At 36.6% G+C, this 22,278-nt stretch overlaps 2 protein-coding genes across 9 annotated transcripts in view; one reads left to right on the forward strand and one right to left on the reverse strand.

Moving 5' to 3' along the window:
• The window catches only part of LOC129247925 (protein FAM151B), a 29,240-nt gene extending 14,659 nt beyond the window's left edge, over positions 1-14,581 (forward strand). For all 5 annotated transcript variants that reach the window (XM_054887303.1, XM_054887301.1, XM_054887300.1 and 2 more), the window contains 4 exons: positions 9,237-9,497; positions 10,991-11,232; positions 11,418-11,630; positions 13,871-14,581. In XM_054887303.1, the coding sequence (XP_054743278.1) occupies positions 9,410-9,497; positions 10,991-11,232; positions 11,418-11,630; positions 13,871-14,233 (906 nt within the window). In that variant the 5' untranslated portion in view covers positions 9,237-9,409 and the 3' untranslated portion in view covers positions 14,234-14,581. The remainder of the gene's footprint in view (positions 1-9,236; positions 9,498-10,990; positions 11,233-11,417; positions 11,631-13,870) is intronic.
• A 6,240-nt stretch (positions 14,582-20,821) lies between these two features.
• The window catches only part of LOC129247697 (protein peste), a 60,235-nt gene continuing 58,778 nt past the window's right edge, over positions 20,822-22,278 (reverse strand). For all 4 annotated transcript variants that reach the window (XM_054886946.1, XM_054886944.1, XM_054886945.1 and 1 more), the window contains exons 6-7: positions 21,411-21,690; positions 20,822-21,342 (exon numbers count right to left, since the gene is read on the reverse strand). In XM_054886946.1, coding sequence (XP_054742921.1) covers positions 20,925-21,342; positions 21,411-21,690 — 698 coding nt within the window. In that variant the 3' untranslated portion in view covers positions 20,822-20,924. The remainder of the gene's footprint in view (positions 21,343-21,410; positions 21,691-22,278) is intronic.

Raw genomic sequence — 22,278 nt, forward strand, 5'->3', positions numbered from 1 at the left:
TGTTATTTGGCGTCTGGGTGAGCTCCTCCTCCTGGTTGTGGTGTGCGTTTTGATATTGCTCCATAAATGGAGTTACCTACAATTTTACGCGGACTTCGAACGGCAGACGGTTTTTTGAGAAGCTTTTTCATGGTAGAAATACACTCGGGGGTCGCCATTGTTTGCCAAGGGCTATCGCTTTTAAAAATAAATTTTTCTATTTATTATTTGGTGTTTCGTGATCGAAGATTCGAACCTGGGCACTTTCGTAAGTTAGTTACACACAAATTCACGTGCCGTTTGTAAGCTTAGTCTCCAGTAATACTCGTATTTTCTGCAGTCTCTCCGCATGCATGCATGTTACTTGTTCTGCCCATTCGATCCCATAAGACTTAACAAATTTCCTCTCCTCTATTATATAGGGTGGCTGATGAATTTTGCTACATTAAGAAACTCAAATAACTTTTTTTTTTAGTGTATGGAATTCATTTATTTTTTTTTCAAGTTGAAGGTCATTACATTTTATTAAATGTAGCTTAACTAGTTTTAAAAATAATTGAATTTAAATGCCCCCCATGCTCGTTGACACAAGTGCGGCATCTTAGTAAAAAGTTGTTCATTGCTGCTTTGAGAGTTGCGACAGGAATAACCGCAATTGTTGCCCGAATGGATTGTTTTAGTTCATCCAAATTTGTTGGCTTTGTTTTATAAACTTCTTGTTTACATAAACCCCACAAGAAAAAGTCAGGTGCAGTAAGGTCAGGCGACCTGGGGGGCCAACGAAATTTGGAGTTTCTTGAAATCAGTTTATTGGGAAATTTTCGTCGCAGCTCTGTCATAACAGTCTGGGCTATGTGAGACGTTGCCCCATCTTGTTGAAACCACACAGAGTTGAAAGGAATTCTCTTTCGGGGTAGTTCTGGATAGAAAAATTCTTTCAGCATTTTCAAATAACGGTCTCCAGTAACCGTAACGGTGTGACCATTTTCTTCAAAAAAATAAGGCCCGACAATACAGCGTGAAGAAACCGCACACCACACTGTCACGCGAAGAGGATGCAATTCCGTCTCGTGGAGTATCTGTGGGTTAGAAGTACTCCATATTCGACAATTTTGTTTGTTCACATTGCCGTTTAAATCGAAATGGGCCTCATCAGACATGAAAAGGCAGTTTAACATGTTTTGGTCTTCTTCCACCATTTGCAGGATCTTCTGGCAAAATTCCAAGCGAATCGGCAAGTCTGCTGCATTCAGTTTGTTAACCATTTGAATTTTGTAGGGAAATAAGTCTAAATCTTTGTGCATTATTGTTTGCAAAGACTGTCGGCTGACACCAAGTTGAGCAGATAAGCTTGTTGTTGAAACCCTTGGATTGCTTTGTATAGCTGCAGCTACAGCAGCGATCGTTTCCTCCGTCCGAACTGGTGGGTTTCGATGATAAGGCCTTCTTGCGACTGTTCCTTGCTCAGCAAAATTATTCACCAGTCTCATTATGGTCCATCTGCTCGGGGGATCGCCGCCAAACATCCGCCTGTACTCTCTCTGTAGCAAAACTACGGACTCCAGTGCGTGATAGCGGCGGACTATCCAAATTCTTGTTTGCGTGTCCCAGTTATCCATTTTAATAAATTTCAAAGATCAATCTGCAAATTAAAACAAAAATGGAACAGATAACTTAAAAAGAAAAAAAGTTATTCAATTTTTTTTTGGTAACGGCTTTCATCATCCACCCTGTATTAACGCATTAATCTCGTAATCGCTTTATATACTCCATTAATCATCTTCCTTTATTGATTCATAGCATGAAATTGGTTGATATATTGCCGTTTTACATTTCTTGTTAATTATCTTTGATTGGAATATTTTTAATAAAGTACAAATTGTTTGCTGCTTTTAGTCTTTTACTGGTAGCCGATTGTATCGCATTGTCGTTACGTCGATTGTCAAATTCATAGTTTTAACTGCAAATAACAGTTTTAAATCTTACAGTTCTTTAAATTACCTCATTGTACAAATCACAGTTTTATGAAATTTCAGATTTGAACAAATAAATTAAAATATCTTAAATTTTTTACACAAAAATTAACGAAACAATTTACGAAAAGTAAGGAAATTGAGTTTTATTAAAAAAATGTGATTTAATTTAAATATTCCAGTTTATAAAGACTGTTTTTGTTTAGTTTTTAAATAAATGATGTATAATAAAATTAAAAAACATTAGTTAAAAAAAATCTACTACTGTTTTTGGATCGAAAAACATTTTTGTTTAATTAACAGTTTTTGAAAAATAAAAAATCTGGCAACACGGCTTACAGATAAACAAAAGTCCTCACACCCTTGAAATCTTAGCCGTTCATAGTTAGTGTTGTTGGTTATCTGCTACTCTCAGATCTTGATGGTACCATGTATGTACTTCGCCTTTTGTTGGTTAATTCTTACTCCCATCTTAGTTATAGGTCAATAATACTTAGGCATTCTTGCAGTTGTTCTAGATTTCTGCAGGCGAAGGTGTATGGTTAAAAATCTGGGCCGCCGTGTTCTTCCCATGATGTTCAAAATTATTATCACGCACGTTTAATGCACTGTATGGCATAAGGTTGAAAACTGTTGATTACAACGCACCTCTTTGCTGAATATTAATTCTGTATATTGCGCTCTTTAACGCCATCATCACCAGTCTAAATATTTATAGTATCTGGAACGCCATAACTTCTTAGGCTAATAGGAATTTGAAAGGTTTATTAGCAGCAGAAATTTATAAAAAGGGCAAAATGTTAAAGGAATCTGATTCATCATTTCTAACTGTGCAGTGATGGGATTTATATTAAAAACGTGGCTGTAGAGGCATAGATTTCAGAAATCATTGAGCACCAGAAATCAATAAGCAAAATGCGATATTATTTGTGAAGAGTCAGGTTTGATTAAACATAAAATTGTATCGTACGCATCTCAGTTAAAAAAGTACTTCATATTTTACATACATAAAGAATTACATATGAAAGGGCTATTCGAAAAGTTAGTATCATTCATTAATAATTCAACAGAGAGCTGTGACACAATTTTTCAGAGTTTTCGAAAAATCGTTACACAGGTAGTAGAATATGTTGGAGGATCCTTTCTAATAGGAGGAAAATAGTATTACATACAAAAGCTAATTTCATTCACATTTTACTTTCTTACTTATCAACGAACCTGTACGTTTCGTATGTATACGGATATATGCATGAACAGCTGCTTATTATTTTTGCTTTAAAGCAATAGTTACAAAAAAGCAATTTCTGCATGCCAGCTGGCTGCCCATTCCGAAAACTAAGCAAATTTCACGCTCACTCCATTCTTCTCACCAGGTGCGAACTGGCAGTTGAACAAAGTCATGCTTGAGTAGAAATTATGTGTGTATGTACTACGTATTCGCGTGCATTTAAATGCAATTGCATTCACACATGGCCGTTTAAATTTTTATCACACCACTCAAATATTAAAAGCGGGCTATTAAAGAGGTTTAAAATTGCATAAAACCCCTTAAAAATAGACATATTTATGTTACATATTCCATGCTATATACATATATAGAAAATGTGCTGCCTTATTCAACCTCTCTTGTGACATCTTATTTCTTAAATATGTTTTGAGTCGGTGAAGTGATGCAAATTGTCTCCCATTCTCGCATGTTTTTGTGGGAATAGTTGCTAAAATAGTTAGTGAACTACACACATATTATATATTCGGCTGTGTATAATTTCGATACAGTTCAGTGGCTTGCAAAACTCTTTTTGGTCTTTCTTCCGACTATGCATTGCAAAATTTTCAATATTTTCTTCTAGGTTAAGGCAAAAATTCAATTTCATTTATTTCTATTTTGATACGGTGTTTTAAGGCAAGGCGAAGAGTATAATTATATGATATTTCGGGATATTTTGCGGTAAATGTGTGATTTTGCATATTAAAAAAATAGCCACATTTTAATTATTAAGTCATAATTCCGAGTTTTAGCATACTACTTTCGCATATCTTTATTTTTTCGCTTCTTTCCAATTTAAATTTAAAACAGCAAATATTTCAAGCAATCCAGCGAAATCGCATTCAGCGATGAATAAATCGTTTGATATTCACGTAGCATTTCGAGAAGAAAGAAAGAAATATATTTCTTAAGTCCCAAAACTATATTTCTTAACGTAAATTACGGCTACATATATGGCAAAAAACTATAACCACCAGGTCTATCATTAAAAGTTGCTTTAGAAATTATAACGAAATTTAAATATAGGTCTAATCTGCAATTGTTGCTGTATTCAAAAAGTTGAACTCTTTTTGAAACTCAAGGTTTTGATAAATCGCAAAATATTATAAAGGGTGATCAATTTAAAGGTATCGAATTTTAAATTGAAATAAAACATCGCCAATTCAATTTGATTGAACAATCTTTATTATTTTTATGTGGAACCATTCATCACAGTTGTTTTTTTAAAATAATCCTTCTCAAATGTTGGCCGCAATTGCGTCGTTATTCGCCCATCCGTAAACACTAATTTTGAATGACTCGCTGGAGGACTTCGGTCGGTATCTCGTGGCTGGTTTATCTACAAAGCACTTAGATTGTACACACCCCCACAAATAATAGTCTAAAGGTGTGACTGATCACATGATCTTGGTGGCCAATCCACTTATTCGAGACGAGAGATAAATTGCTCGCCAAAACCACGACTCAATAAAGCCATTGTTTCATGGGCTATATAGCAAGTACCGCCGTCTTGTTGAAACCAAATATTGTGCAGATCACGGGCTTCAATTTACGATATAAAAAGTCGTTTATCATGGCGAGATAGCGTTCGCCATTCACTGTTATATTGGCGCCAGCCTTAGGAAGAGCGTTACGAAGAATTGTGGGTAGTGTAGGTTAAGTTAAGTTTTTGTGGCAGTCGGCTTAGAGTAGCCAAATTCACTTAGACCATTTAGGTCCGTTCATGGAACCTGTTAGTCTCTCTTATGAAGCGTAGGATAGGTTTTATCTCAACACCGGATAGTTCCGTAGGAGAGTCAAAATGGGGTTTTCCCAGCAACCTTGCTCTGCTCCTAGCTAAGGCTGGACAAATACAAAAGAAGTGTTCTACTGTTTCTGCAGTATTCATGGGAAAATATTCCTAGCCTAGAAGAGTGCCTACCCAACAGACAAGACCGGTGACACAAGCCACGATCTTCGAGGTATTCTCTCTTGAGAGGTTAAGCAACTCTCCTGATATTCTCTTATCTATTTGCGGCCAAATTAGCCTGGTTGTAACACACGCATTTTCTTCTCTCCATGACCTATTTTTTATCCTTAATTTGCAAGTTGCCATAGTAGCCTCTGTTTTCAAGAAGTGGAAAGTTATTACGTTAAGGGTAGTTAAGGGTAGCTCATCGGACCTGCAGTTTTCTTCAATATCTCTATATTCCGGAACCCATATATGGCTGATCTTGAAAACGGTGCTAATATCACTTAGAGCCAGGCAATCCTAAGCAACTTTTGATCTTAGTATAACTGCCTCCATCGATTTGATGACCGCCTGGCTGTCTGAGAAGATATTTATCGCATGCCTTCTTACGGCATGTGTGTGTTAAGTTACACAGTTACCTCCTTTATGGCTAAGACTTCTGCCTGATATACGCTACAGTAGACCGGAAGTCGGACCGATAATTTTAACTTTAATTCTTTTGAAAAAACTCCACAGCCTAATTTATTTTCTAGCTTGGATATATCCGTGTAGAAATTTATTTAGCCTCTTCTCCTTAGTCTTTGAGTTTGCCACTCTCTTCTTGACGGGATGTCTTGAAGGGACTGTCGAAGGAGGGTTTCGGGAAAGAGTAGTCGATTTCTTAGTTATACCTACTTATAGTATATTGTATATGTAGAAGCGTGGCCGAACTGCCGGGTTTTCCATAGTGCCATACTATTAAGTCGAAGTGCTGAAGCGGCGGCCAGGTGTTTTCCTATCAGATTTAGAGCAGGTAAGTTGACTAGCACCTCGAGCGTTTTATTAGGGGTTGTCCTCAAAGCCCCGGTGATGCATACAAATGCAGTTCTTTGGACCTTGTTCAGCAGTTTCGTATAGCTTGCCTTTTGAGTTGATGGTCACCACACAAGTACTTCATATAAAAAAAAGACCAAAATACCGAAGTAAAAAGCCAGTGTGTGATACGAGGAGTTAATCCCCATTTCATTCTGACCTCTTTTTTGCATGACTGCGATGCTATGTTGGGTTTTTGAGCCCTATTCTCAATATTATATTAGATTTCCACGTAAGTTTCCTGTCTAATATGACTCCTAGGTATTTAACGTGGGTAGTGGGGTAGTATACGAAAATTGTATACTTTGAAGCTGAAATGGACAATCAGGACAATTAAGGGTGACATAACAACATTTAACATCCGTCCCAATACAACTAAATTTTCTGATCCGTATACCTATAAACTGCTGTTTACGTCTCTTGTTCGTTCTCACCTAGAGTACCCTGTTATCATTTGGAGACACTCTCGATTAATAGAATAGAACGCGTTCAAAATTTTTTTCTTAAGAAAGCATTACGTTCCCTCCGATTTGAGTCGCCTGCTCCATCCTATAATTCTCGGCCAAAACTAATTAATCTAGAATCTCTTCAAAAGGGAAGGACAGTGCTGCCACTCTTGTTTACTTTAATTGTTGTTAATGACATCGTCGACTGTCCAGACCTACTTGAGCGGATAAGCTTTAATGTTCCCCAAAGAAGTCTTCGAAATTTTTACCCTTTTCATGGGGATAACTTTAAGACTAATTTTGCAAGTAATGCATCCATTGCTCGCGCACTTTGAGACTATAATTCATTATGTAACATAATGCCAGTCTGCTTGATTTTTCATTATCCAGATCTAATTTAAATGTATTTACTTAATATGTATTTATATTGTTTGCTAATATTACCATATATTATATGTAGTTGCCAAATTTGGCTTGCTTTTCTTTACATTTGTGTTTCGTCTTTAAGGTAATTTGTACTGTAGATTATTAAAAATAAATAAAACAAACTAGTACTCCGTTATGAGTGGTAAAAAAGCCTGTGCCTGCTCTCATCACATCATAACTACCAATGTTAGGGAGTATTTTATATGTACTAGCTGATATTTCTGGAATGAAGGATGTGACATGCTGGTATCTTATGTATTTAGCTATAATTATTTATTCAGCTATAATTATGGATCTGAAGTTGGAAGTCCAAGAAAGTTTGCGGGGCATAAAAATCGTAGAGCTCTTCTAATCCAGGCAAGGATGTCTGCTACTTTCCCGTCGATGAATTCTATGTGATCAGGTGCCCAATAGGATATACTTTCGTTGTTGTTTCGTGGGGTTATATACAGTTAGTTTTTCTGAGAAAACTTTTAAATTTATTGATCTAAAAATTTGTACGCTTATTATGTTATCTTTTAACTATATCTTCTGCTCAAATATGAACGAGACGTTATCAATAAAACGGTCCGCGGATGATATATTACAAAAATAATTTTTTTGTTTTTTGGTAGGACTGTTATAAGCTTACATGGCAAATTTCTGCGTGATATGTCACATAGTTTGTTTTCTGTGATACTGTGTGTGTACTCGAGTGTGTTCTTCGAATTTAACGATGGAAATTCAAGTTGAACAAAGAATTTGTTTGAAGTATTTTAAGACTCAGTAAAAATATTTATTTGGAAAGGAGCACCTCTCAAAAAAGACGCTTTGCGGTGACCACTATATCCCTGATTTGGATCCTCTGAAATTAAAAAAACCAAACAGATTTCGTTAAAGTAATGTTAAATCTAGTAATTAATCGAAGTAATACGCAAAATAAATTTTTTGACAAAATGACGGTTTCTCAAAAAAAAAATCGATTTTTGATTAAAATTTCGGTTTTAAGGGGGGAGCCTGCTTTAGAGGCTTCAAAAAATCGATTTTTTTTGGCAAAAATGTCTTCCCAAACTATCCAAGAATGTGTCCTAAAAATTTCAGAAGCAAATTCAAAATATTTGCGCAGTTACAGAAGAAATTGTGAGCAAGTGTCGGGCAGGTATACGAACGGATTTTTTATATACAAAAACTTTGACGCGGGATTTCTCGGTTTTTTTATTTATAATTTTTCCTAATTGGCGGGAAAGATAGGGAAAAGGTTAAATGTCATATCGAAACGAGATAACATTGACTGTATTCGGAATTAATTATCTTCTAGTTGAACCTAAAAAACCTTAAGAAAGTTATGACTAACCCACTTTTTAAACAATCTAAAGTGAATTTGTTTTTCCAAAAAAATGATTTTTTTTTTTAATTAGCGAAAATTTGTTGAATTTCTCACTTTTTGTTTAATTTTCTTGGTTTAACTAGAAGCTATACTATACTAAAATAAAAAATTTTTTGGGTTTTTGGTTTCAGATGAAAATTGCGACCTGCATCTTTCCCGCCGCAGGACACATGCACACTCGAGGCGCCTCGGAAAAATGCTTATACCAGGCATAATATGACATATATTTTAATGAAAAAATTTGAGAAGACTGAAATTTATAACAATAACACCTGAAAGTTTCGTTTCAATCGAATATTTCTTTCCTTCCAAAAAAAATCCCCGAAAAAATCGATTTTTTGAAGCCTCTAAAACAGGCTCCCCCTTAAATTGTTTATAAAAAAATATTTATCGGTGAGAAAAAATCTTCGAACAGTTACTAAAAAGTATATTTAAGAAGCTCGTGTTAAAATGTGAGGCTAATCGGTTTATCCGTTTTCGAGTAATGTTGGTCACCGCCTTTGAAAACACCATTTTGAGAAAAACGCGTTTAAAGTTTGCCTTTTACTTTCAAGCACTCTGAAACGCCTTTTCAAATTTGCGTGTAAGTTCGAAAATAATCTCCGGAACGATATTGAATTTTCTGTGTGTATTCTTAAACATATGTACATTAAATAAAAATAAATAAAATAAAAATAAATCGATCCCTCGAAAATACTAACTGTATATAACCCCTTAAGAGCTGAAGACAGTGCTACACTAGCTTGGCGATTACTTCAGGTGCATTCCATTTCAGTAGCTGTAAATATATTTGTTGGTCTCCCATTGTCTATACCTGTGTTTTTTCTTAGCATTTCAAATGCGCTTAAACATTTATATCTATAATATTTGTATATCATTATTGCTTAAGGAGACTGCATTGAAATCACGTTTTTTTAGAAATCTATTGCATAGGGAATATTTTTTTAATAGTTTGTTTTCCCTTTTAATTTTGCAGCACATAACCATAATGCCAATGTAGTTGCTTTATCTGCGGTGGGAACGCAGTCCAACAACAACGTCAGCTTCCTTTACTACAAAGTGCTGCCAATTTCTGGAAGTAGTGGCATCAACTCAAGCGCGCATAAAGAGGAATTGCAGCTGAATTTGCGTAATCGGCTGCCAATCATCATGCCCATAAATGAGAAAGTAAATCTCACCGCCATCACATGGGCACATGCGGTGAACAGCCAAAAAGAGCTGAGCGAAGCGCTCGAAAGTAAGTGTACGAACTGGTAGAGGCGCCATGACGTATACGCAACTAGATGTTGCTTCATTGCTTATACGCCAGGTGCTCACTCAATTATATAAATACAACCAGGACCAAAATAATAGACACGCGTTATTTTGACCAGCTATGACTACTTTTCACTTGTTTTTTTCATTTTGTTTAATTATTTATATAAATATAAAGGGTTTTCCAATAACAGGTGTTATTTTGAATAAGATTGCGCTATCGAGAGATGATTAACGGTTTTTTATGGTCGGAATTGGATGGTATTGATCTGGACAACCTTTATTTTCAACAAGACGGCGGACCGTGTTATCTCTCGAAGAGGTGATCCTCATTGGCCTTGTGATTTAACACCTTGTGACTTTTTTCTTTGGGGCCACGTGAAAGAGAAGGTCTACGCCAACAGCCCAGGGTCGTTTCAAGACCTCAAAGATGGAATTCGTGAGGCTATCGAGAACATAGGGCAGCCACTTTGCAATTCGATTATGGAAAATTTCATGGAAAGGATATTGTACTGCAAGCGTGGTCGTGGTGGTCATTTGCCTGGTGTTATTTTCCACTATTAACGGCATACCTTCCTCTTTATAATGAAATAAACATGCGATCATTTATATTAAAAAATATCAAGTTTCTTTGAATATAAAAATAACACCTCTTATTGATTTAACCCCTCTTTATTAATTTCTATTCGAATATCATTTAAATCAAAACTTCAAGCTTTGTAAAAGATTTATGAACATTTGCCAAACTTTTATCAAAATTTCAAACTTTTTAATTAGAATTTTTAAAAGAATTTGTGTACACTGTTTTATAACCCATTGAGTGCAAGTTTGAAATGGCTAAAAATTTGAATTGACTTTAGATAATTATTTCTCTGACGGTGTAGGTTGGTTCATCCTTTGTGATACCATTGCGAGAGGATGCAGGAAAAAAGGGGAGAAAGGGAGGGAATGGGGAATGGTGAGTGTTTGTGAACTGCGGTTGTGTTAACCTCTTTATGCTGCTGATGAAGTTCATCAGATTTTTGTTATCAACACCTGCTATATCAGCAGGCGCAGAAAAGAAGTGAGAACCAAGATGCTTGAATCTTAGTCCCGCGAAAGCTGGGCAGCTAGAGTAGAGCGCAGGTTGTCAAGGGGATCCCGATCCTCTCCTTTCGCGGGCACATTACCTCACAGGTCCCTTGTCTGGCCAGCTCGTCGGCTTCGCAGTTTCCTGCAATGTGACTGTGACCAGGTCTCCATTCAACGAAATAAAAAATTTGTCAAACTTTTATATATCTTTTATTAAGTTTGAATCTTAAATGTAGATGTTATTTGTATTAAACTGATATAGTATTTTCATAAAAAATTAATGGAAATTGAAAAAAAAAAGTTGTCAAAATATCGCGTATCTATTATTTTGATCATGGGTGTATATAATGATTCTGCATATTAATATAAACAGTACTGTATTGATGTAAATATATTATATTTTAGGCGACATAAATATGATTGAGGCAGACATTGTGCTTGGCAAGCTTAATAACACTGGCGATGATTTGCCGGTGATGGCTCATCCGCCAGCTAATTCCTCGGATCTGTCTTTAATGGAATTCTTGTTGCGTATTTTGGAGCATAATGAAGAGAACATCGAGGCAGCGAAGGGTGTGAAATTAGATTTCAAGTCAATTGAGGTCTTTGAGGGCTCATTGGAAATTTTGAGTGAACTGATACCACTGGTAGGTATTGCGATCAAGGGAAGTCATATGATCTTCGAAGTGACAACTTTTTATAATAACTTTGAACTTACCTTTTTTAAAAATTTGTTTATATAAAAAAATACATAAATCAATAAGAATTATTTGTATTTTAAAATTCATTATTCAAGTAGCTTCATCATAAATATCTTCTCCCTTTCGTGCAGATGTCCTATCCCATTTGGCTTAATGCCGACATCATCAGTGGGCCTGTCAATCAGTCCGATACGGTGCCTGTGGATCCAGAACGTTTCTTCGCTGGTGCAGCAAAATTCGAAACGGCCGTCCTTTCGATTGGTTGGACAACGCTCTGGGGCGCCAATTATACAGAGGGCGCGTATACAGAGCAGGAAATCGAAGAAATGTTGGTTGCCATTAGAGTAAGTGTCATACGCACGTACATTTATCATAGCTTAATCTCCCACTCCAATAATACTGAGAGACATATGTATGCGATCAGCTTGTAAGGTGACTAGTGGAAAAGAGAAGAATATGTGTAGGTTAGGTTGGATAGTGGTTATAGGTTAAAGTGTCTATACCAAAAAACAGATATGTGTTGTCTTTGTAATAAAAGAACGGAAATCGAAGTTGATAAGAAAAGAAAATTTTATAAAAAAACGGTTCAATTAGAAAACCGTTAAGATTAGTTTCACCCATTTATAAATCATCAACAGTATTGAACAAGCAGTGCCAAATTTGGGTCGGACCGAACTTTGTATACCCGTGCAGATTTTAGGAAATTTAATTTGGGTTGACTGTTAAATTTTGGAATAAAACAGACCCTGGACAATGGGAGCTATAGCCTGTAGCAACAGATGGGTGGACGGGAATTCAGTCTGAGCATATGAAGAGTGGACGTTATTTTTATCCGATATCAATCATGTTTTTGTCGGATCTAAAGGAGGTGGGGAGCAATCTGAGCAAGCTTTTTTAAGTAGTTATCGATACACATCCATTTTCTCAAAAGTGGGCATATACATATATAATTTCCGTTAACTCCGGTTGCAGCGTAGGGCCAGAATATGGTTTCAGTAATCAGTTTATTTTGAAAATGGAGGATTAGCCAGGTTTTCTAATCCAATGGTAGGGCTGCTACCTTTGATAGCATATAGCTACTACTTAGCCTATAGACATGCCATTAATGCCCGTATATAGCAAGACGCTTGACACAAGCCAGACGCCCGCTGTAGCCGCTACTAGCCTGTGGGCAGATGATTGCGGCCAAATTGTGATTGCGGCCCTCGACCTTATTGACTTGGAAGGTCCTGCCGATAGCCACGCTATTGCGGGCATCGCTCTCGGGATCAGTGCACTTACTGAGCCCCCTTATCATAAGAAGGTGACAACCCTCGAGGAAGGCATAGCACCATCCATTTTCCAAAATTTTCTTTGCGCCATATGTTTTTTTGTTTGGCATCGTTTTTAGCAAATGTGAATAGTTCTCTATTTATAACAGCTGTTTCACGTTTTCCCGTTTTTTGAAAATTACCGACCGATTTCTCCCATTTTTAATACCTAACTACCTTGGGTAAAGAGTAAAGGAATAGCCCTCTGTGCTTTTATGGACATTGAGGGTGGGGCATTGGTGTAGTGGACAAAAAGAAATAAAATTACAGCTATATCAAAACTTTGTAGACCACAAGGGCTGGCGTGCCTAAGCATAACAGGGGCCATAAGAACTACCACCGGAAGACTTAGCGATGCAAGAGGAATCCTGTCATTTGTCAAAGAAAAATTTAAACCAAGAGATCTTACTGCACCCCTCAATATCCTAAACAGGGTTGAACATGCAGCAAGTTTGACCCAGATGAATGACCACACGGAAGCTGTGCTCAATTTTCTTAAGAGATGCAAGGTTATCTTCCCGTAGGGGTAGGAGCAGGTATAGTGGTGCCTAGAGCTCACAAATCTTTAACATCGAGTACAGATACTACAATTTTTCATGCGGAGCTTTTCGCCATAATGGAAACAGTGGAGATCATATCCAAAAGACTGTTTGAAAAAGTAAAAATTAAAATACTTTCGGATAGTCAATCAATCCTCAAGGCCTTATAGAAGGACTCGGGACTCTTAATCACTTTTCTCTAATTTGCGTACCAGGAGATGGCATATGTCCATATAAATCCCGATCCTGTAAGGCAGTTAGATGCAACCGTAATGTGAATAAAATTTTGTGCATCCTTGTGCACAAGTGATTGCTGGAATAAGAAGTGGCAACTAAGATGTTTGAATTTTTGCCACGTAATAGCAGGTTTGATAAAGAAAAGATTCTGAGATGATTCCAACTTTCCGTCATGGATTCTCATGGGGTAGTGCCCGGTTAATAGACACCATTATTCACGAAAGTTATGGCTTCGTTAGCTTTATAAGCACCCAGGACCGCTTTCCATTTAGACTTGGACAGAAGAGGCTATGCTTTTATGTGCCCTGTTATTTATTGACTGCTTAAAGTCCACATGTCCGAGAGAAGCCTGTATGTTGTCCAAGAAATTGCCTCAAGTGTACCCTGCCTAACTACCTCATTTTTCGCCACTGTAAATTTGCCGCCAGCCAACCATTTATTTATTTCATATTTCATCTCTAATTTAATATTCCTTATTTTATTCTTATTATTATTTAGAACAACAATGTCACCGCCAAGCAGCATCCCATCACGTTCCCTGTGCGCGCTGGTATTGCGGCAAATAGTTTGGACCAGTTGCATAGTCTTGTAGCCGCAGTAAACGAGACAAATGAAAGCTCCATCACTATTTGGTCATCGGATAATGATTTTGTTGATGTGGAGAAATTACGTAAATTAATTTTCTCATTCGGCTTCGATCGCGTCTACTTGGATGTACCCGATGAGTTGGCCGGTCAGTTGGATTTGGGACGTGCGGACACCGACAGAGCCCCGGCAAGGCTACCATCTTTGCTCAGTTTTAGTGTAGTCAGCGCATGTTTGGTTTTGGCCAGCATGTGGCTAAATCGCATTAGATTATAATTTTATTTGTCGCATCAATGACTTATTGATTTTCTGGAGAGAAGAAATATGATATTGAGGAATATAAGTAATATATTTTGATATTCACGAAATGCAAGCATAAATATACATACATGTTAAAAAAATGGTAAGCCTTAGTTAAATTTTAAATTTCTACTTTTTTGTGTTCACGTTAGCCGTTTCGTATGAAAACAGCGCAAAAGCTGTATAAAGATGATTTTTACGAAAGTTTTCTCTCTGAGAGATACGTGGTTTGCTCTATGAAGAACGTGATAAATAATGCACAAGTGTCAGCAAACTGTATAAAATAGTCTTATTTTTAAATAAAATTCATATTAATTGTGTAAATCTCTCTCTTACTAATTAATCGTCGATGCATCTGCACTTCCAATTTGAAGTTGCATATGTTGATTCGCGTTCAGCTCTTCTATCGCTGCAGTTGTTGTTTTCGTCGCTATTGTATTCGTTGGAGGTCGCGTATAATTTCCTTTATGCATTGTTAGTGCCAAATAACTAACTCACAGTCCAGTCAAAAGAAGATTTAACTTAGTAATTTTAGGAGTATGCGAGTTTTGAAAATTTCATGTTTCTAAATTTTCCTACACTTGAAAATCGATTAAGATAACATAGACATGATATAGTCGATTACTAATTTTCTTGGGTTTGAGGGCCTGAAATAGTATATAAATTTGGAGTTTGTGGCTAAGCCTGTGGGTTAGCCTGCTCGCGGTATGATAGGGGTGGTTTCTAGGGCTGTGTGTGACTCGGTACACAAAGGTTAGATAGTGTAGGGGTGTGGTGAGTCAGCACACTTATGGTGTGAGACAAAATTTTAAGAAAAATAAGACTCAATTCAAGAAAATTAGTAATCGACCTTCGGAAATATATAGTCTCTTTTCTGGGTCTGAATATTGGTTAAATTTTGTCGGCCTGTGTAATCATGTACGCGCTTCGCTAATGTATTGGTTGCTCCGCTTAGCAGCTCAAAATCATACGACTAAATAAAGATACGGAAAAAACTTATAGACAAAAATGTTCACAAAAGAATGCTCTATAAAAAAGCTCTGATGTATATTTTCCATAAAATCAATAAAAAAAAAGTTATTACGCTTGAAAAAAATTCATCCCTTAATTTTTCGCGTAATTTTGTTTATAACTTTTTTATGATTAATTTTACAATAAAAAATTTTGAATGAAAGTTGTAGATAATATTATTGTCTACAAAAAAGTATGTAACTTTCGGAATTCACGAGATAAACGCAAAAAACCAGTTGCACCCTGATTTTCAAGATGGCGGCCGCGGGACACAACCCCCGACCCCGAAAACTCAAATTTAAGTTCACAGTGATGGGTTTTACATAATAAAACCATAAACTCGCATACTCCTAAAATTACTTAGTTGGCTATTTTTTTTGTCTCTTTTGACTGGACTATAAGCATTTTTTTTCGGCCTCTTTTCGCTTATTGCATTTTTACCTGCTATCTCAGAAGGTGACCTCAACATCTAAAAGGTGGAGTAGAAGGACATTTCCATTAAATCATATTAGCATAGGCATAAGCTAATAATAAGACAATTCTACTATCAGACGTCAAATAAAGAACATTGTAAATTTACAAGCGAATTTAGAAATTTCACTTTATTGACCTCCATTATTAACACCCTGTAACTCACGACTGAATGGAACAACAAAAGACAACAAAACAATTGTTTAGTATGAAATGTCACGTTGACAACGAGCAGAAACTTTGAAGGGTTTAATGAATACTTAACGAGATATCGATCACTACAGCCATCTACCGAGAAAATAATGTAATGATGGTTTTCTTGAAAATCTACCTCTTTAGGGGTAACTCAATAAACCTAACCTAACTTAAACTTCTGCAAGAAGTTTACAAGACGCCTACTAAATACATTTAGAGACTTATCATTGGCTGCCTATATCTATTATTTTGGAGTTTCGTGTCCTTAGTGGGGCTCGAACCCGGGCATTACCGACCCATTCTGCTATAGCGACCGCAAGATGCTAAAGGGTGATCAGATTAAAGGTACTTTTTCCAATAGGATTTTTTGGGCAGATCTCGCGTGACTACTGTCAAACTAAATACATTTTTTTCCAGTATTCATTGACATTTCATCATGGAAAGGCTTGCACCTTAACAAGGTTTACAAATCGTAAAATTATGTTACGAAAATAGACGCTCTGTGAAAAGTGTTCATCGCGCGCTCAGGCAACATATAGCGTACAGCGATGAGTCCCATTTTTAGCTTAATGTTTTGGGCTGAAGAGCAATTCGAAACCATTCATGAACAGTCATTACATCCATTGAAAACAGCCGTTTGGGGGGCCCACGGTGCTTGAGGAATCATCGGCCTATATTTCTTCAAAGGCGAGGCTGGCGCCAATGTAACAGGTAAACGCGAACGTTGTTGCGTCATGAAAAGTGACTATTTGGTGTCGGAAATTGAAGCTCGTGATCGCCAAATCATTTGGTTTTAGTTGGCGCCAACACCAGGTGCTAGTTGCGATACAGCCAGTAAAACAATGGATTTACTGCGTCGTCGTTTCGGTGAGCAACTTATCTCTCGCCTTTGGACTTTTTATTTGTGAGGGTATGTAAAGTGTAAATGCTTTGTGGATGAACCAGCTTCGATTGAGACATTGGAAGCCAACATTACTAAAGTTATTCATGAGATACCGATCGAAGTCCTCCAGCGAGTCATTCAAATTTGATGTTTACGAATGCCCGAATTACGACGCACTTGCTGCCAACATTTGAAAGGGATTATCTTTAAAAATAAATGTCATGAATGGTTCTACACAAATATAATTAAGATTGCCCCATCCATTTGAATTTTATCGTTGTTTTATTTCAATTTAAAATCCGAAACTTTTAAATTGATCACCCTTTATTGACAATGATAAAACTCTTTCGCCGAGTGAATAAATATAAATTTACAGTTAAGTATAGGGTTATTCAATAGGTGCGCTTCAACTTTTTTCCGATAGGGAGGGCGAACGACGCAATATTTTTTATTTTTCGCTTGTCATTTGTAAACTTCATTAGTGTACATTTCATCATGGAACGCTACACACTTGAGCAACAATTGCAAATCGTGCAATTTTTTTATGAAAATAATCGTTCTGTTGCTGCTACTTTAAGAGCATTACGGCCATTTTACGGTCCATTTAACAAGCCGTCCCGTTTTGGGGTTATGTGAAGTCATTGGTCTACAGTAACAAGCTGGCGACGATTTGTGAGCTCAGAGCCAATATTGAACGCGAAATTGCTGGAATTTCGGCCGATTTATGCAAAAGAGTGGTCGAAAATTGGGTTCAACGATTGGACTTCGTAAAACGTGCACGCGGTGGTCATGCAAAAGAAATCGAATTTCATACTTAAATGTATATGTTCAAACTCGATAATAAAAAAAATTAGTTAAAAAAGTCAAACCGTTTGTGTTTTATTCAAAAAAGTTCAAAAGTTGAAGCGCTGTTACTGAAAAACCCTATACAAGGGGGCGAGAAATGAATAATTCAATCTTGTTTTTGAATAACTTTTTTACTAAATAAAAAAAATGATATGATTGAAAAAAATACAACAGTTTCTAGTTTACAAGAGCCAAGTTTTTACTTGATGCTGACGACCTTAAAATCTATTATAGTAAAAAAATCATCCGATTCACAAATACTCCAAAATGAGCTTGATAAAGTTCTTGCTCTTTCAATACTTCAAAATGCTACCAAATTACTTTCGCCAAGAGTTTTTCTTCTTGGAAGACATCTTATTTTATCTCTAATTATTGACGGAGATCGGTCAGTGAATTATTGGACTTAGGAGTTCTTTTTGACGAGAAATTGTCTTTTGCTAGCCATATTCGTTATATAATTTCGAATATGCTATATTAGCATTTGTAATTATTATTAACTTATCCTGTCATATAATTCGAATTGAACGTATCCAAACAGTTTTTTATTGATTTTGCTATACGTTCGCCTCGTTTTTATAACCCCATACCTTCATACTAAAGGGGTTTTGAGTTGGCGCAGGTCGATTTGGGCGCCCTGTGGCAGCCATTTTGTTTTGGTGACATCTGTCAAATCTTTTGTTTATTATTCAGTTGTTTATGCCAAATCATCATGGCAAGTTACACGATTGAACAGCACGTTCAAATGATAAAACTTTGTTATCAAAATGTGTGTTCATTAACGCAAACGATGCGCGCATTGCGCCCATTTTTCGGTAGACGTGGTGGCCCTTTCAATTTCTTATGGTCCATATTGAACCATATGGACCTAGACGACATGTGGTTCCAGCAGGACGGCGCTACGTGCCACACAGCAAACGCCATTTTATTCCATTTCAACATCTACCCGCCCTTATTGAAAACCCCTTTATTTCAGATGCCTGCTTCTATTCATCTGGAGCGCTTCGTTTATTTAAGAACCAGCATTAAATGTTAGCCTGGAAGTCCAACGTAGATTCTCTCTTGCCACCAAGTGGTACTTTGTAAAAAAGTAGGCAACTGAGTAGTGAACAAAACTAACAGTCTATAAGGCTAAGCTCTGAATGTATTCGATGCGGTACCAGCTGGAGGTAGCAGAAGCAGAGAAAGGTCTCTTCTGCGTTGGAAAGATCAAGAGGAGAAGGACTTGGCTTCGCTGGAGTGTCCAACTGGCGCCGGTTAACACGATAAAGAAACGACCAAAATAGCGAAAGCGGTTATCGCGCCAATTAAGAAGATGAAGAAGAAGAACGCTTCGGCATTTAGATTTTTCCATATTGGCTTTATAAGAACTCTGTATGCAAGGAATGCACTCGTCACGAGAGCTCTGATTGAGTTCAATATTATTTACAAATCTTTTGAGATTGACTTAGCTTGTTCTAAATACTTTTTATTAAACATCTTAAATATGCTTATAAATAATTGGATTTATTCATCATTATTGTTGGCGTGAAGTTCCAGATTGAACCTCCATAATTTCGACTAAGAATCTCGACCCACACATCTGCCGTTCGGAGTCGCCTTAAAACTGTAGGGCCCTCAATTTGTGAATCAGTATAAAGACGCACGCCACAAATACAGTTGACTGGACCTACAGTTTGATAAACATACATATGTCTCGAGGAAAGTATATTTGCACTGTCATATTGCATTATTTTATAAATCCGTTCAGAATTGCTAACTTGTATGCGAGGCGAATGAGATATGTAGTAGACACACGGCGTAGCTAATTTTCAGATCAATTCAGAGCTTAAAGAATGTGCGCTCTTTGGAGCTCCATTACCGAAACAGTCTCCCAACATTTCTAAGGATTTCGCATTATTGAATCAATTTTAACGTTAAATTTAAAGCAAATTTGTTGTTTCAAATTCAAATCAATTTTTACACATGTTGAAAAGCGAAAACACGTGCCGAGGTAGATTTACTCAAAACGGCGTAATTTTTACAAATGCCGGGTATTGGCGATCGAGTTTTAGAAGGAATGTTAATCCCAGGTGTGGCAACCTAACAAAAAAAGAGATAGAATTCAAATCAAACCTGGCGGTTGTTTCGGGAATTTTTTGATCAAGGTGGTATGCCAATAAGGTTTTGATGAAAAATTTGTAGTAAAAAATTAAACACATTATTATAATCATTTCTTATTACATTTTATTTATGTAATTAATTATTTAAGAATTTCATTTGGTTTCTAATTTAAAAAAGCTTTCTACTTATCACGTTTTGCTCTGCTATTTTTCACTTCTTCCTTTCTTAACTTATTTTTAAAGTTTTGTATGACGTATACACACGAGTATACACACGAGTATTCACGAGTGTATGTGTACGCGTATATTTAAAGAGCAACATTTTACTTAAAAACTAATAATCTTGCTTACTAATTTAAGATGTTGTTAACTTCAAGGAAATATATAAATTTTGACTTCAAAATAGAAATACTTCTTGATTGTTTTAGGCCTAAGGACTATGGTAGGGAAAAACTATAACATTAAAAGTAGTCAAGTAGACACGTATACCTATATATGTATGTATGATGGTAATAAGAAGGTTATGATAATGGAGAGAGAGAGAGAGATAAATTACCTAATTTCAATTGCAGTGCCAATAAATTAGTATTTTATTTAATAATACTATAATATAAAGTTATGTAAACTAATAATTGTAATTACAAATGACCGAGCAGATTTTTGGAAAAAGTGTCAATAATTTAGAATATAATACATTTATACATAATTTTATACTGTTCAAGTTTCATGCATTGACTTGCCATTGGACGCTGCGTTTTTGCAGCAAATTTGTTAGAAAAAATTGTCATTTCATTTGATACTAACCCCACAGTGTGTGAGCAAATTATTCAAGTGCTGCATTGTGAATTGTAGATGCAGCTAAATAATTCCTATTTATATTTATGATTACAGCGTGAACATACCACATGAAGTACAAGTTTTATTTTACACTGACTTATTGTTGTAAATGTACAATAGTTACCACAGTAGATAAAAAATGACGTCAACCGGTGACTACTTGAGTTTTATTGCCTATGCGGTTGGATGCTAATTTTCTTATTTACAGATTAGAATACCATATTTCAGTTTTCCTTAAATTTTTGTTTATGTCTGTTTGTTTGGTTTTCTCGTTTACACTAAACAATGGCAGAGGCGCTCTCATGAAGAGCATATCATTCAACATTCAACCACGAGTATGAACATACGAACTAGTTGTCACATCAGTGGGTGGGGGACTTAGCAAACTTTCGCTAGCCGCACCATCGACTTCTACTACTTCGCACCGTTGACTGTTGCCCAGCAACGATATACCCTGTTTGGGTGGACTTCGCAATGGCGTCAACATTATCGAACGGGTGTTGACAATGGGATTGAGTAGCGCATTTTTACTTTTCGGATCGCGACAAGCATTTGATATATACTTTGTTGGATACCAACAGATTAGCAGAACGCCAATTGCGAACATAATACCGGTGGCAACTTGTCCCAGTGTTACGATTAGCGGCACCAAGGCGACATCACTGGCGATTTCTGTTGTGACGCGCACGCGTTCCTCGGCCCACATGAGCGGTATAAACGTGCGTGGAATGTTGTCGAAAGGCCTGGAAAGAAGAGTTGAAAATTAATTAAATGTTTAACTTAACATGAGCAGTTTCAATATTCAACGTACGCTATTCCAGGTACAGGTGTCATAAGATAGTTGGCTTGGAAGCCACCGCCAACATCCAGGGGTAGGCCACTGTTTGGCTCCAGTGTCATGAAGAACTCATGCTTCGCTGGATCGGGCGAGAGTCCCTCGACCGCTTCCAAGTAGCTGGGATCCGCCTTGTAAAAGTGTGGATATGATGTGTATGTTGGCGAATTATATTGACATGGTGCTAAGTTTATAGCGCCCGGTTTCGCACACGCACCATTCACGCAAAAACATTTCATTTCCGGATAGCGAGTGCCTGTAAAGGAGACAGGTTGTATTTGATAAACTAATTTTGTATTTATTTATTTAGTAAAATGAAATATAATTATGTATAAACAATTACACTACATACAGTGTTTTACGACACTAACTACAAGGCACTACACGCGTTTATACAGGGTGGCTGATGAATTTTGCTACATTAAGAAACTCAAATAACTGTTTTTTTAGTGTATGGAATTCATTTATTTTTTTTTCAAGTTGAAGTCTTTAAATTTTATTAAATGTAGCTTAACTAGTTTTAAAAATAATTGAATTTAAATGCCCCCATGCTCGTTGACACAAGTGCGGCATCTTAGTAAAAAGTTGTTCATTGCTGCTTTGAGAGTTGCGACAGGAATAGCCGCAATTGTTGCCCGAATGGATTGTTTTAGTTCATCCAAATTTGTTGGCTTTGTTTTATAAACTTCTTGTTTACATAAACCCCACAAGAAAAAGTCAGGTGCAGTAAGGTCAGGCGACCTGGGGGGCCAACGAAATTCGGAGTTTCTTGAAATCAGTTTATTGGGAAATTTTCGTCGCAGCTCTGTCATAACAGTCTGGGCTATGTGAGACGTTGCCCCAT

This window comes from Anastrepha obliqua, chromosome 5, assembly GCF_027943255.1.
Source record: "Anastrepha obliqua isolate idAnaObli1 chromosome 5, idAnaObli1_1.0, whole genome shotgun sequence".
Lineage (NCBI taxonomy): Eukaryota > Metazoa > Arthropoda > Insecta > Diptera > Tephritidae > Anastrepha > Anastrepha obliqua.